At 35.1% G+C, this 13,999-nt stretch overlaps 1 protein-coding gene across 2 annotated transcripts in view; it reads right to left on the minus strand.

Moving 5' to 3' along the window:
* Positions 1-645: 645 nt before the first annotated feature.
* PSME4 (proteasome activator subunit 4) overlaps positions 646-13,999 on the minus strand; it is a 69,042-nt gene continuing 55,688 nt past the window's right edge. For both annotated transcript variants that reach the window (XM_084514132.1, XM_084514131.1), the window contains exons 37-47: positions 13,387-13,491; positions 12,457-12,548; positions 11,933-12,064; positions 11,154-11,362; positions 10,780-10,865; positions 9,676-9,804; positions 9,232-9,387; positions 5,232-5,394; positions 4,006-4,139; positions 2,889-3,027; positions 646-2,242 (exon numbers count right to left, since the gene is read on the minus strand). In XM_084514132.1, the coding sequence (XP_084370258.1) occupies positions 2,893-3,027; positions 4,006-4,139; positions 5,232-5,394; positions 9,232-9,387; positions 9,676-9,804; positions 10,780-10,865; positions 11,154-11,362; positions 11,933-12,064; positions 12,457-12,548; positions 13,387-13,491 (1,341 nt within the window). In that variant the 3' untranslated portion in view covers positions 646-2,242; positions 2,889-2,892. The remainder of the gene's footprint in view (positions 2,243-2,888; positions 3,028-4,005; positions 4,140-5,231; positions 5,395-9,231; positions 9,388-9,675; positions 9,805-10,779; positions 10,866-11,153; positions 11,363-11,932; positions 12,065-12,456; positions 12,549-13,386; positions 13,492-13,999) is intronic.

Genomic DNA, 13,999 nt, shown 5'->3' on the forward strand with positions numbered 1-13,999 from the left:
ATCCCATCAGTAATTTATTACCAATTTATAAACAGTTACTGTGAAATAATACCACCTACTTATTTGCAACCATAGCTCTGACTACAGAATGGTTCCCTGCTCAGGGATGGATCCTCACCATCACAACTAATTCCAGCTACACTGACTACAGACACACAAGAAGAGAAAATCCCAGCTATGGCAAAAAGCAGCAGAGCTGGATCCTATTATTAGCTGTTCCTGGTGAAGGCAAGACAACACAGATAACGTCTGCTGTGATAGCAGTTAACCAGCCAACAGGTACTTTGAAGATCATAACTTCCAGCAAATACTTTCTAATATTTTTATTTAAGCAAAACAATCTTCCACTTCAAACTAACTTTTTAAGCATAACATTTTTTCCAATTTTAAGCATACTTCTCAAAAATTTTATTGCAAGTCTCACCAGGTGCAAGATATTTTCATGTAAAAATATAAAAGCTAGTGTCCCACTCATTAGAGCTACATCTTTAATTATCTTTAATGCTGCCTTAACTCAGTGCCAAGTTCCATGATAAACACACACCTCACACAAAAAGCTAAAAAGCACAGTAAACAACCTTAAGTTCAGTCTCAAAATAAGAAACTTCCACTTCAGAAATGCAAAAAAAAAAAAAAAAGCAGATGTTACAAACAATCCATTTATTGGGTCTTAAACTACATACACAATTGAAATAATAATTTTGGCACTACGCTATACAGTGGTTACATCTGTGTGCTGACACTCATTAAATACTGCACCAGGAACACTGCTGTGCTTTGAAGTTTGGAATGAGTCACACACTCAGCAGGTAGATTGCTCGAAATGTATTAGTGCTCCTGCAGGTCTGCATGAAAATTGAAACACGCCAGCTTACGCATTATTTCCATGTACCTCACGTTCTATGAATTTATCACATCAGAATATGTCATGCCAGCATTTAGAGATGGCCACAAATATTCGTTAAAATCTGAATGAGACATAGTAATAAATGAGATACAAGAAAACCAAATCAAAACCTCTGCCTTTTAGACATGAAGAGATACTGTTAAAGAAAATAATTTAAAAAACTAATAATGGCATTTGATTTGATACAAAAGCCAGAACTACTACTGTATTAACACCTAAGTATGAATCTTTACAAATTAATCTCACAATGGTATTATGTAAAAGGTTGCAAACTGTACAATGTTTTGTCAATGCAATGCCTCTACAATTTATACAGTCTTTTACAACTATGTAACACATATTAAACATGTTGTTAAATAGCCAATAGATACCAGTCTCTGAATAAAGCTGCAGGCAAAAAAAATAAAATACAGAGCTTCCACAATTTTTGAGCAAGGTATGCTTGCTCAAATAGTGACAATCTTTATGAGCACACACAGTTAAAAACAGTCAGCCATTCAGTGCCTTTTCACACTACACATACATTTCATTCTGCAAATTCAACCTTCACTTCATAGTCCACAATTTCTTACCTGTGGGCTCTAATTAGAAATACCCATAGTCCTTCACTCTTAAAAATATTCAGATAATCATAGATTTTTATTCCACGTGGTCGAGCTATCAGTGAAGACCTCACCATGCAGTACGAGCTTTCACTCCCCACATTTTGTCCTGCCATCATCTATACTGCACAAAGTCAGCTATTTACATTTCAACAAGATACAAAAAGGCAATCCTGCCCTGAGGTGGACTGAATGATATAGAGCCCTTCATTTGACGGGCACTGAAATCCAAGTAGTGAAAAATAAACTCTGAGAAAGATTAAGTTCCTGGTCTTTTACGTTGACTAGATAACAAGATGCATCAACAGAATCGGAGATCTTCACTGAGTATATTCTGATTTGCAGCACTCTCTGCTTCTGCATAGCTTGGATGTCAGAAACAGCTGGGAAGAAGGGTCAGAAAAAGAGAGTAAGAAATGTGCAGTGTAAGTCACTGTGTGCAATAAAGCAGAAACAAGACTGATGTGTAATGCGGGCCAATGAAAAGGGTCTTTCAATAAACTCATGATCAGGCTCTGTGAACGCAGTTACAGGGAGACTATGGGACTCCCACAGCTGCTCCCCAGGGAGGTGAAATTCTTTTTGAATAGAACCAGGCCTTTATGTATGCATTTAAAAGTGGTTTTGATTAGGCATCAGGATTTCCCAGACAAAGTTTTCTACATGATAAATTTCTTTGAGTTTCCTTTATTTTTCAGAAAGGCTCCCACATCCTCATTTTTCCAGGAGAAGCCTGAAATAAAAAAATCAGAACACAATTACTGCTTCATGCTATTACTACAGAACAAAATGAAAATAAATTAAAATTTATCTTCAAATACCATCACAAAACATCACAGAAGACATCAGAATCTTGCAGCTTAAGAGAAACTCTGGGATTGGATTTGCTCTTTCTGGACATGTCTGTGAAGAGACCTATTAGGAAAGCCATACTGCAGAAGAGGGAACAGTTTGTCCATGGTTATTTCCCATCGTAACACCCAGAAGATATACTGTACCAGGTAGCAGGCTAAAGTCCTCAGAGACATCACAAGTACAAAGCATTAGGCACTTGGCCTCTAGTGAAACTGACAGACATTTGAAAGGCATCCAACTGGCACAAAATGGTGAGAAGGATCGCCCGTATTCAAGAAGAGTATCCTATCAAAATTCTCATGTAATATAGGGACACATGAAAAAATATGGGCAACAATAATTACCCCAAAATAAATCTGATCCCGAACAGAACAATGGAGACACAAGGAACTGTTATTTGGTGACATATTCTCCCTGTGGTTGAAAGATTCCTTTCTATGCTATGTTAGGTTGGAGAGCTAGAGTAGATTTCGTAAGACTGCTGCTTCTGTTAATTTATGTCAAAAAAAAAAAAAAAATCTTACCTATCTATGCATAATAGCATGGTGAAACCAAGAGGTCAGTAAGCACTAGTAGCTGGTCATCTGTGAACTGCTGTTTATGCTCCTGCCAGTTGTCATGATGGGTCCTCCGGAAATTTGACAGTGTTTTTTTCACAGTCATCTGCACAGGAGACAATCAGTATTGATCTGTATCTATTGTAGATTTAAGCTCCATGGCAAAACAAATGTTAAACATAAAAATGATACTGAGAGAATTGTTCAAACAGCTACAGAAGCTAGACTGGCTCTGAAGAATTTCGTATTTTAATTTTTTCAGTTCTGGTTATAGTCTTTTTGACTAGCATCACAATTCCAACATTCCTACAAAATGAATTATTTGACCAACAATTTCAAATCTGAAAAAAATAATAGCTTCTTATAAAGTATATGTGTAATTGTTTTCCCCTTTTCCTCAAGTTTTTCAAAGGAATGGTTCAGGTCTCAAAACACGAGAAACAGTGGATGAATCTAACACAGAAGGCATGCAGGAAAATCAAATGAGAGAAAAACAATCTTCTGTTACTAAAATAATTAAGTCCACTCAGTCCAGTTTCTTGATTCAGGAAAACACACCATAGCAAAGTTTGTTAAATCTAAGGAATCCTTCAGCAAGTAAATTCATGTTTAACACAGAAAAGGTCAAGAAAACAAAACACACAAAGCAAAAATATAGTTAAAGTAACCGCTTCACTAAAAACTCATTTCTAGAATTGCTTATGAAACTTTGTTTTAAAGATTTTAGTGTTTTGTTGCTGTTGTTCAGTTTGATATTTTCTCGTCACCCCCCTCCCCCCAATTCTATCTTTGTAGGTATATATGAAAGTAACAATTTTAAGATAAAAAAAAAGACAATCAAAACTATTTCCTCACTGTAGATATAGCTCTTGCAGCTTTTTATGCTTTAAGTGTGAAAGCAAGAACAGGAAACCCACTGAAATACTTGAAAGTCTGTCTGTGAATTAAACTATATGCTTAATAAAAAGCAGCAGAAAGTAAGTTTCTTAATGGTATTTTTAAATGTATATATATATATAGGAAAGCAGATGAATAAGCATATTTTAGACATGGTATACTAAAGAGAAAAATGAAGTGTTTTTACCTCAATAGGTTGAGGATCGTTAAGATGGGCACTGAGATCCATTAAGAGCTGTGGCATCCAGGTGGGTACATCATACGGACTTGACAAAATACATGCACTAAGTCCTAGCACACCGGCATGGCGTTTAACCAAGTCTACAATTACAGAATATTACATTTAATAAGGTGCAACTCTTTTATCTAAGCCATCACTTCATGAGACAGTCAAACTTAGTGTTTTTGTTGTTGTTGTTGTTGTTGTTGTTTTTCTTTTAAAGCAACAACAACCCTGGAACAGTACAAAAATCTCTGCAGGAAACCAGATGGTTTTACAGACTGTATAGTACAATTCACAGAAGTCTGTGGATCTCCACCGTGCTTCTGCTTTCTCACATCTTTAATTTTTAGTGGAAGAATGTGTAAAAAAAATCATCCGCAACTTCTATATATTTTATAAACATTTCAAGAGAGCTTCTTTGATAAATGAACTTAAGTAGCTAGACAGTAAATCACTCATGAGCTGTATCTCCGCTGTTCCCAAGTTAAGAATGTTCTCTCAAATATCAAGCTACTTGATGACATGGAAACTCAGTCTTTCTGGGTCAAAGGAACATGACCCAGACACACTAGATATCTGGTCAGGAAGCCAGGTCCCTAACAAAGGTTAACTAAGTTTTGTTTTGTTAAAAACACACTGCTAACAAACAGAAGGTGAGATAGGTGAGCAGTGAAAACATGTTGTGGTGGCTAAGAAATTATATTTACTGAGGAAATATCCCCCATCATCTTAACTATGTCAAGTATGTACAGAGGAAATCAAAAAATCTCTTAAGTTTTAATTCTGGGAGAAGTAGTGAATTAATTTAACCTAAGAATACATCGTTGTTTTTTTTTTTTTTTTGTAGTAGTGTATTCTTATTCATTATTTATGCTGTAAAGCAAACTCTCAAAGCACTTCAAAAAGATTAGGACTGCACTGTATTCACAGAAATAGAGAATAAGGTACATAAGGACATGTGGTTACCCATTACAGGTTACGAATGCTTAGAAAGGAGAAAAATTTGCATGGGCAACCAGCCTTGTGTTTCTCTGGGTTTGTGTTTATTTTTAAATATTGCTTAATCACAGGATAAACCCAATTCTATCTGGAGTGCTTGCAGAATAATCATTTAAGAATAGCAAAAAATTCTTATGTCTTCCAAAACTGCTCTCAAAATATATGGTTTTAGTCTGAAACAATCTTCTTACCACCAGAAGGAATTGTATCCACAGCTGAACCCAGGTCTCGTTTTCGTTTTTTTGGCAACCTCATCTTGCATAGCTGTTCAAAGTGGGTCTGCATGGGACCATCCATAGTGAGGAAGTTGCACTGTAGAAGACCACTTAGAGTGGTAGCAGCCATTTCTCTCACCTACAACCAGAGATAGCACATACCACAGTTACTAAGCAAACATGAACAGCAAGAAACAAGTTATATTTTTGGGCACATCCGTTTTGGCCAAGTTACCAAACTCTGACCAAGAAACATTTTAAAAACATTATCCTGTTCTCTCAGATCATAAACTACTAGTTTACCTTTTGGCTCATAACAAAATAAATAATAAAAAAAAAAGTGTTCTACTGCAATACAGAACTATCTTTACATAATTTGTTAGAAAGTGACGTACTACTTAAGCAAATGCAGTAACTTAGCTCAATTGTCAAGAAATACCTATCATAGACTAGATTAACTTTAAATAGTTTGAAAATACCTGTAAAACAAGACACCCATCCCAAATCCTCAATCTGCTTTACAAAATTTTTAAGTCTATGTGTTAATGTTAGCTCTTTTTCAAGAAGAAAAAAAAAGTGTACTTTATTCAAAAGCATACTTCCCTCCCATGGCCTATGTATATGTGAAGACATTAGAATTGACAAAAGCAAAGCCTATGTTCACAAAATGTCATGCAAACTGATTCTGTTTTACCTGTAACACAAGAGGTTTTTTTGAGAAGTAACATGAGGTTAATAAATTACAATTATCTTCAGTGCTTCATAGTCAACAATTCAGTTCCTTAACGTTCCAGCATTCTTTACTTGGTTGACCTGAGTTTTTTGTGTGTGAATTTTTGGTTTTTAAACTACTGGAATAAAAATGGAATCACACATTGGAAAAATATTCCTTTTTAACGTGGAAACCCAAACAAACAATACTAAACTCAATTTTAATCTAATTGCTAATTCATTCAAAACACAGATTTGCTTTCCCCTTCCTTATAAAATAGCTACAATGCATTGCTAGTGGATTACAAGTACAGACAACTCAAATCCAATTACTTGCTAGCAAGTATAACCCCATCAGTCTTACTGATTCACCTCATCTATTCAAAATCTCCACAGAGTATAGTTATAGAAGTGTAAGACCATATTCAGATTGGACTTCCTTAGAAACTCTCTTCCAACTTAAAATAAATTGCAGACTGACAAGGAAATTTACTAACTTGAAATCCAAATCAACTTGTTGGAACACTGACAGCAATTGACAGATTTATTGGTAAGTACATACTGTTACCACCAACTGTAAACAGAACATTTGTCTATGTGGAGTACAAAACACCCACCAACACTCTGAATCCAATGTAGCAGATTATAATAAATTACATCCTTGAACATAATGTTCTGGACCTTCACAAAGCAGTGAGTTTAGCCGCTAGTGCTACAATAATTAAACATAGTAAGTTAACAATAAGCTCTCGAGACTTCGCTTCATTCCACTTAAATTTCTACAACATATTATTCAAACGTGATCTGCTTTGTTAATAGCATAAAGAAGTATGAAGAGAAAATGTGCCAGTATTGCTTATCAGCAATTTGTGAGTCTCTGAAGAGCCAAGCTATTAAATGAAACATGATGTGCTACTGCAAAATGCAGAATACGAAGAAGCTTGGCTGTAAAGTGAGCAAGCTCCCCAGTGAACTGTACTTGTTTACATCATTATTTGCTGTATTAGAACTGTTTTCATTTATAAATTAATAATCTAAATAAAAGGAATGCTTTGCTGCAAGGAGTACTTAGAAGCAAAAGCCTTTAAAATCACATTAAGAAGCTAATCAATCACCACATCTGACACTAAATAATTTACAGATCATCATACTCACATGATGATTTATAGAATGCAAAAACCTATGAAGGAGCTGCAGACGAACACACTTCCAACCAAGCATCCAAGCATGTTTTTTTTTCTTAGTAGGTGCTATTCAGAACTGAATGACCAAGGTCTACAAAACCATCAAAACTATCAAAACAAAAAGTAACAAGGCAAACACCATTCAACAGCACAAGCAAAACTCGTGTAGTACTTGCAAGGAACAATTTACACAACAAAGAAAATACTCCAAGTACTGTGATATTGTAGTGTAATATGGAAAATTCTTCAAGACACCTAGGTACTATGTATATACTACATTGATCTAGGAAGCTATCTGGGTAGGTGTTTCATATGGTTTCATATTTTTATAAATCAAATTCTGGCTGATAAATTTGTAAAAAAAAAAATATATATATATATATAAATATATGCTTTCAGATTAACTTGGTTATCACTTGAAACATAACCTGAAGTTGAACACGGTCACTTTCACTTCTCTACTTCTGAGTACACGGAACAATTTACTGCAAAACATGCTTCCCCAACTGCAAATCATTCCTGCTGCTCTCTCCATCTACCTTAACTGCATGAAAATTAGACACTACATTCAGCAGTGGTTATACTGCTGTACACAGAGAGAATTTTCTGGATTGCGTTCTCTTTCCCTTTATGAGCAGCAGGGTCACATTAGTGCCCACAGCCATAGCAGTCCAAGTCCACTGACCTTCCGAAGAAGAATTTCCTATAATTCCATTTAAGTACAGCACCCTTTAATCCTAGGCACATATGCTTAAAGCCGGATGCATGGAATTTGTACGTGATAGAAGCCAGACTGTCCTATCACCCATGGTCACTATGCATTGCTGTCATACTGCTATTTCACATTCTGCATAGCCATCTGAGATTGTCATTTGCAGAAGTCTTTGCAATCATTTTACAAAACAGCAACAAGGAAAAGACAAATGAAAAAATACTAGCAATATTAGAAGTGTAAACTGTATATTAAAACAAAACAAGGTGGGCAGGATGATTAGGTCAAGCACCTTTTATCAAAATAAGCAAAAAAAAGTCTTGAAAACCAAGAGCAAAAATCTCAGTTCCACAGGGTAAAGATACCAAACACTACTTAAAGCAGGGAGTCCTACTGAAACGATACTCATCTTAAAAATCCAGCATATAAAAAGAAATAAATAATAATACTCTGCACATTGCCTATTATTTTCAAGAACTGTCAAGTTTTTTTTTTTATTTTTATTTTTTTATTTTTTTTTTTTTAGAGAAATGTAAAAGCTTCCATGGTAACATCAGGACCCTAAGTGGTTATGAGCATAGGTAAGTTTTTGATTTGCATCTCTGCAGTACAGAGGAATACTTTTCTACATTAAAAATAACTAGATAGAGTATATTAAAGTGAGTAAAACATATTTTTCTAGATTATATAAGATCATAAGGTAAGTGTTCTGACCGGTACGGGCAACAACTTAGCTAGGATTGCCAGCTTTTGCTTTCCAGATCACTAAAGCAAATAGTGACATGAATCATGAGAGGTTAGACTAATATTGGTATGGTTGGGTAAGCAGTCTAAGTGCTGTTCTCTAAGTATTTACTTGTACTTATAAAGATTGTAATGACAAGCCTTTTCAGCCATAAGTTTTAATTCATATATTCAAATTATTTTCAATTTCCTGTTGACAAAAGTAAGCTTCACATCTCAGGTAGAACTGCTGCTTTAAATGTAGCTTCAGGAAGAACTAAAGTAGGATTTTTATTTTGGCAGAGGTGTATCAGACTCCAGTTTCCACTTTCTTCTAGAAAGAAAAAAGGACGGAAACATCCCAAAGAAGGATTTCACTGATATTTGCTAACAGTGCAAATACAAATAACCACACCACCAATAAATAAATACCATACCAAAAAAAAAAAAAAAAAAAAAAAGCATTGAAAATGGTGCAGGGGAAATGGAGCAGAATGTAGATTAACACTGAAGATTCTTCACTGAGCTTGAACATGATCAAACATACTTACTCATATAACTTATTACAAGCCTTCGCTTCTGTGTATTTGTACAGAATTTGTATTTGTGAAAGACATTACCTGTATTTGTAAGAGCTATGACTTACTTCAAGCTGTTCATCTTCCAGGAGTTTTATAACCAGCCATCTAATGTCATTGACTGCTTCTTCGTTGTTGAGAAAGATAAAGAGATTGTAGAACACCATGGTCTGGAGGTAGGTTAATATGGTATACCTAGCATGCCAAGAATTGCTTCTTGCCGTCTACAAGTAAAAAATAATAAATATTAAAAGAAACAAGAATGTGTAGACGACCAAGGAGGAGATGTAAAGCTAATAATATTTTTAAAAAAAGCTTTGGGAAGAGTTGCAATTAAGATAACCTTCCTCTTTCAGATATTTTTTGTTTCATACACTCTTAATTTCCAAAGCATACATTTTTCATTTAATCATTCATTTAAAATAATAATGGTTAGATCAAACAAACAAAACAAAGCTACTGCACAATGCATCTGAAAGCCTGAAGCTTTGAGCTGTTTTGACCAGACTTACTTGTTTTAGCACCTGAAGTACCAAAGGCACTTGCTGAGGATACAGCAAACCCTGAGACATTAATGATAAACACATCTTTGCATCTCTTTTGAGTTCATCATAGCTATTGTCATTTTCTACTGGTGCAATCTGTAGAACAAGATCAAAGAGGTGGAAGAAAAAAAGAAAAAGCTAATGTCAGTAATAAAGCATTGCTAACAACCAAATCCTAGAAAAAGTTTAGTTGCTTGGAAGGACAATGACAGGAAATTTTCCTAAGTTATCTAGGAAAAAAATGAATCAATATAACATTAAAATATTCTCAGCAGTAACCTCTTGAAAATAAGTGAACAGAATTGAGATCCCTGTTTGCTTCAGAAAGAGAAATGCTTAACTCTATCAGATAAACTGTACTGCACCATGTATTATGCAAACTGTCTGGCTAGCATGAAGCTCTTCAGGATTAAATGGGTGCCATTAAGCATTTTGTTCCCCAGAGCAATTCTTCAGGTGTGATATCCAATTCATTTAGTATTTTAGATGTAGGTCCAAAATTGAAACCTTTATTAGTATTTCAAGTTCCTTTTTGTGAAAGTAAACTTCAGTTTATTGTTGGATTATTGACTGACGTTTATACGAAGCAAGGACATGCTTTGGAGCATGCAAATATGCATTATTTCTGATATACAGCACTCAATGACCCAACTTCATGAAAGAATACAAAGGATTAGAGGTGTCACCATCTAGAAAGAATTGCTCAATTATGGAGCAAAAGAAGAAATATATAGAAAAAAAAGAAAAAGTAAAAAAAAAACACAAAGTAGTATTAGAACAAAAACATTAATTCATTAATTCAACATGTTCCATTCTCCCACCCATCTACATCTCCCACCCAAACTACAAACATATAGGATCATTAATCTACAACTCATTTTCAGGAAACCATATAGCAGGTTAAATTACGAACTGTAAGTGTACATTAGCATAAAAAATAGTTGGGGCCTCATCAATATGCATGTTTTCCATTGCTGATATAAGGCACTTTGTAAAAAAGAAAAACAGTAACTTCATATGTAACATCATGTTTTCAAACATGACTAATATATCAGCAATTAAAGTGGATACCTTGAAAAACAAGGGTAAAAGCTGGAGTTGCTCCGTGACTGCTGTAGAGAAGGACCGTCCTGCACTTGCCATCAACCATTTCAGAACTGTTTTAAAAAAGAGAGCTGATCACTGAATAAGAAGGTAAAAAAATAATAATCCCCCAACAAATTATACATCCAATTCATTGCTAGAGTACCCTAGGAGTGGCTACATTAGTGGACCCACACTAGCAGTTACGTTGGACCTTCTAAAGTTGACGTTATAAACCTCAACCCTGAAACAGGTATCTCCTTGTTACAGCACAGATCTCTGAAGTGAAATTCTGTATTGAAGCTATATTATTTGCAGTCCTTAATCATACTTAATAAGGTTTATAAATGGGGGTAACTCACTCGTTTTCAAGAGTTTAATGCCCTGAGTTCTCTCATCCTGTTCTCCAACTCCATTCTCTTCCATAACATGATTTTGAATTTCTTCATCTGCTTCCATGAGGGGTTTAAGATTTTCAAGTATTCGGGTGGTAAATTCATGGACACGAGGAGACTTAGTTGCAGCAGTATTTGGCAAGGAAACATCTATCATGAATATGTAGGTCAACACACTAAAATAAAGCAAAGAAGCAACATACGCTTAGCACGACTGGTTCAGAGAAATCCATTTGCTACTCTTGCAAGTACTAAATATCAAAAATCAAATTCCTCTCATCTTCGCTCAAAGTTACGTAAAAAAAAGCATATATTCCAAATACTCTCTTTGTAGATATGTGAGTCAAGCAGGGCTAGTCACTGAACCACAACTCTCCCTCCCCCAAACAGATGTGCAACTAGCTCTTAAGTCACTAAAATGCTCTTTAAAGAATTCCCTGTATAGTTATGGCTAATTAATTAGTTAGCTAATTAATTAGGCCCTGAGCAAAGTAAATTTGTTTCTAAAAGCTTTAGAGATCTCATACATAAAAATAACAAACCATATACATGAAGTAAAAAAATGGAGAAGCCATCTGAAGTTTCTGAAACAAGTCTGTTAACAGTAACTTAGGTAATTTTTATATAGCAGAATTCACACACAGAGATAAGTCACCGCTTCAGTGTAGCTATTAAGTTACTCAGTTACCCAAATACTATGAACAGAAGAAACAATTCAAGCAAGAACTACAGAAGAGAACACTGACCTTCCTATTCTCTCTCGGACATTTTTGTAAACCTGTGTGAGTTTTGGTTCCAAGTACTTCAGCAGTCTGTGCAACAGCTCTGGTACTCTCCATTCTTGCTGTGCAAGGCCACCTTGCAGTACATAAAGCCGGCTAGAAATAGGAACAATACATCTGTAATCATACCAAGTTGTTCCTCTCTTCTCTAGTTGTCCCCCTGCCCCAGCCTTGTTTTAAATGTTGAATGCGTCAACGTATAAAAGCATCTTTGAATGAGCTTCATGCAAAGACCAGTAAACACTGCAGAATTAAAGAACAGTACTGCTGCTATGCCAGTTCCAAACCTTTGGCATTCTCTTAACTAGATTTAAGGGCACAAAAAAAATAATAGAGAAACTGCCATTGGATAGGCAAACCTAACTAACAGAAAAGGAGTGTTTTTGCTGCCTGCCTCTACAAACCATCTGGCACAATATAGTCTCAATATATTTTATCCATGCTCTTATTTCCTTTATTCAGCCACAACAGAAGAGTTAAAATTTTACCATGCATCTACAAATGATCCTCCTTCACCACTCAATGGAGATTCCAACAGCAATTCAAATAACCAGTGCAGTTTCCTAGGATCTCTGCTCTCCTAAAAAACAAACAGGTTTCAGAGATATAAAGCAAACCAGGGATTTGTATAATGTATAAACAAGCAAAGTTTTGACAGATTTTCTTGGCATATTTTGTGCTTACTCTACCAAGAAAGTGCAAAATTTTTTCACAGTGAAGCTCAGTATGCAGAAAGTACAATGAAACTACAAACGAAAACATGTTTTAAACTCGTTGGTAAATAGCAATTTGGAACAGAAAACAATTTAGCTTATTTTTTTTGACGTATTTGAATAATCATTCATGTTTGATACGGGAATTTTGCTAATTATTTGTCAGGGTTCTGGCTGACAAGTTATGCAAAATTTTGCTGAGTGACTTCAAAGAATTACTGATACAAGATATTTGTGGCCTATCATTTACCCTCCTTCCCAGACCCCACAAATCCCAGACCACCAGTGTGTAGACATTTTAGTTTACATCAGAAGATAACTAGAGACTAATTTTTCACGGCATAACCTTTCAAGAAAGAAAATGTAATTTGAAAAAAATGATCAGTGATAAACACACAGTAAGCACACACTTTAACAGCATTATCCTTATACAGCTCCTCTAAAATACTTAGAAAGAAAATTAAGGCTTTATTTCCTTTCTGAAATGTTACATTTAACTGTCTGCAAAGGGCAGAAGAAAGCAAAGTTTCCTCAAAAGCTGTAAGATTTTAGATGAGTGGTACTTTTATATATTGTACTTACAGCTCTCAGCTTTAGCTGATAAAATATATTCAAACACTTCTAAAGCTCTTATTTACACATTACCTGTATACAAAGCTATATCACCTGGATATATCTTTACAAGACTAAAAATGTACTACTTACACAGGAGGTTGCTATGCATGTGCCCCAATCATTGTATGTTTCCACTGTAATGTTGGATAAAGCTGTTCGAAGTAATGGACAGAGAAGCTTCCAAAGTTTTTCCACCTGCTCAGCAAAAAGGCAAAAGATTTGTCTATTTAAGAACAAAATGGCTGCCTAACCTGTGTGAACCCAATTCCTTCTATCTTCTCAAAACATGGAAAGAATACCATTTCTAGAAGCAGCTATTCTATAATGTTTATAAAAAGGAACCAATATAAGAGTTAAGACTTCAGGAATCATTTCAATTCTGTTTGCAAGGTGTTTTGAAATACTGTGGACTCCATATGCAATTTAACCCCGATAATTTAATACAAACACATCAGAGACTGTACACACTTCGCTTTTGGTAGGAGAACAGTCTTGCACATCCAAAGGACTTTTTTTTTTTTTTCTTATTAAAAATCCAGTTCTCCTAGAATTACTTTTCACTACAAAGATGCATTTTAAAGTAATTTAGACAGCTAGGTCTGGGCTAAATAAAGATGTAATGGTCTGAGGTGAATGTAAGCAGACTTATGCCAATCCACGTCAGCTTTGCTACTTACCCAATAGCAAACTCTTTATTATATCC

This window comes from Aythya ferina (genome assembly GCF_964211825.1).
Source record: "Aythya ferina genome assembly, chromosome: 3".
NCBI lineage: Eukaryota > Metazoa > Chordata > Aves > Anseriformes > Anatidae > Aythya > Aythya ferina.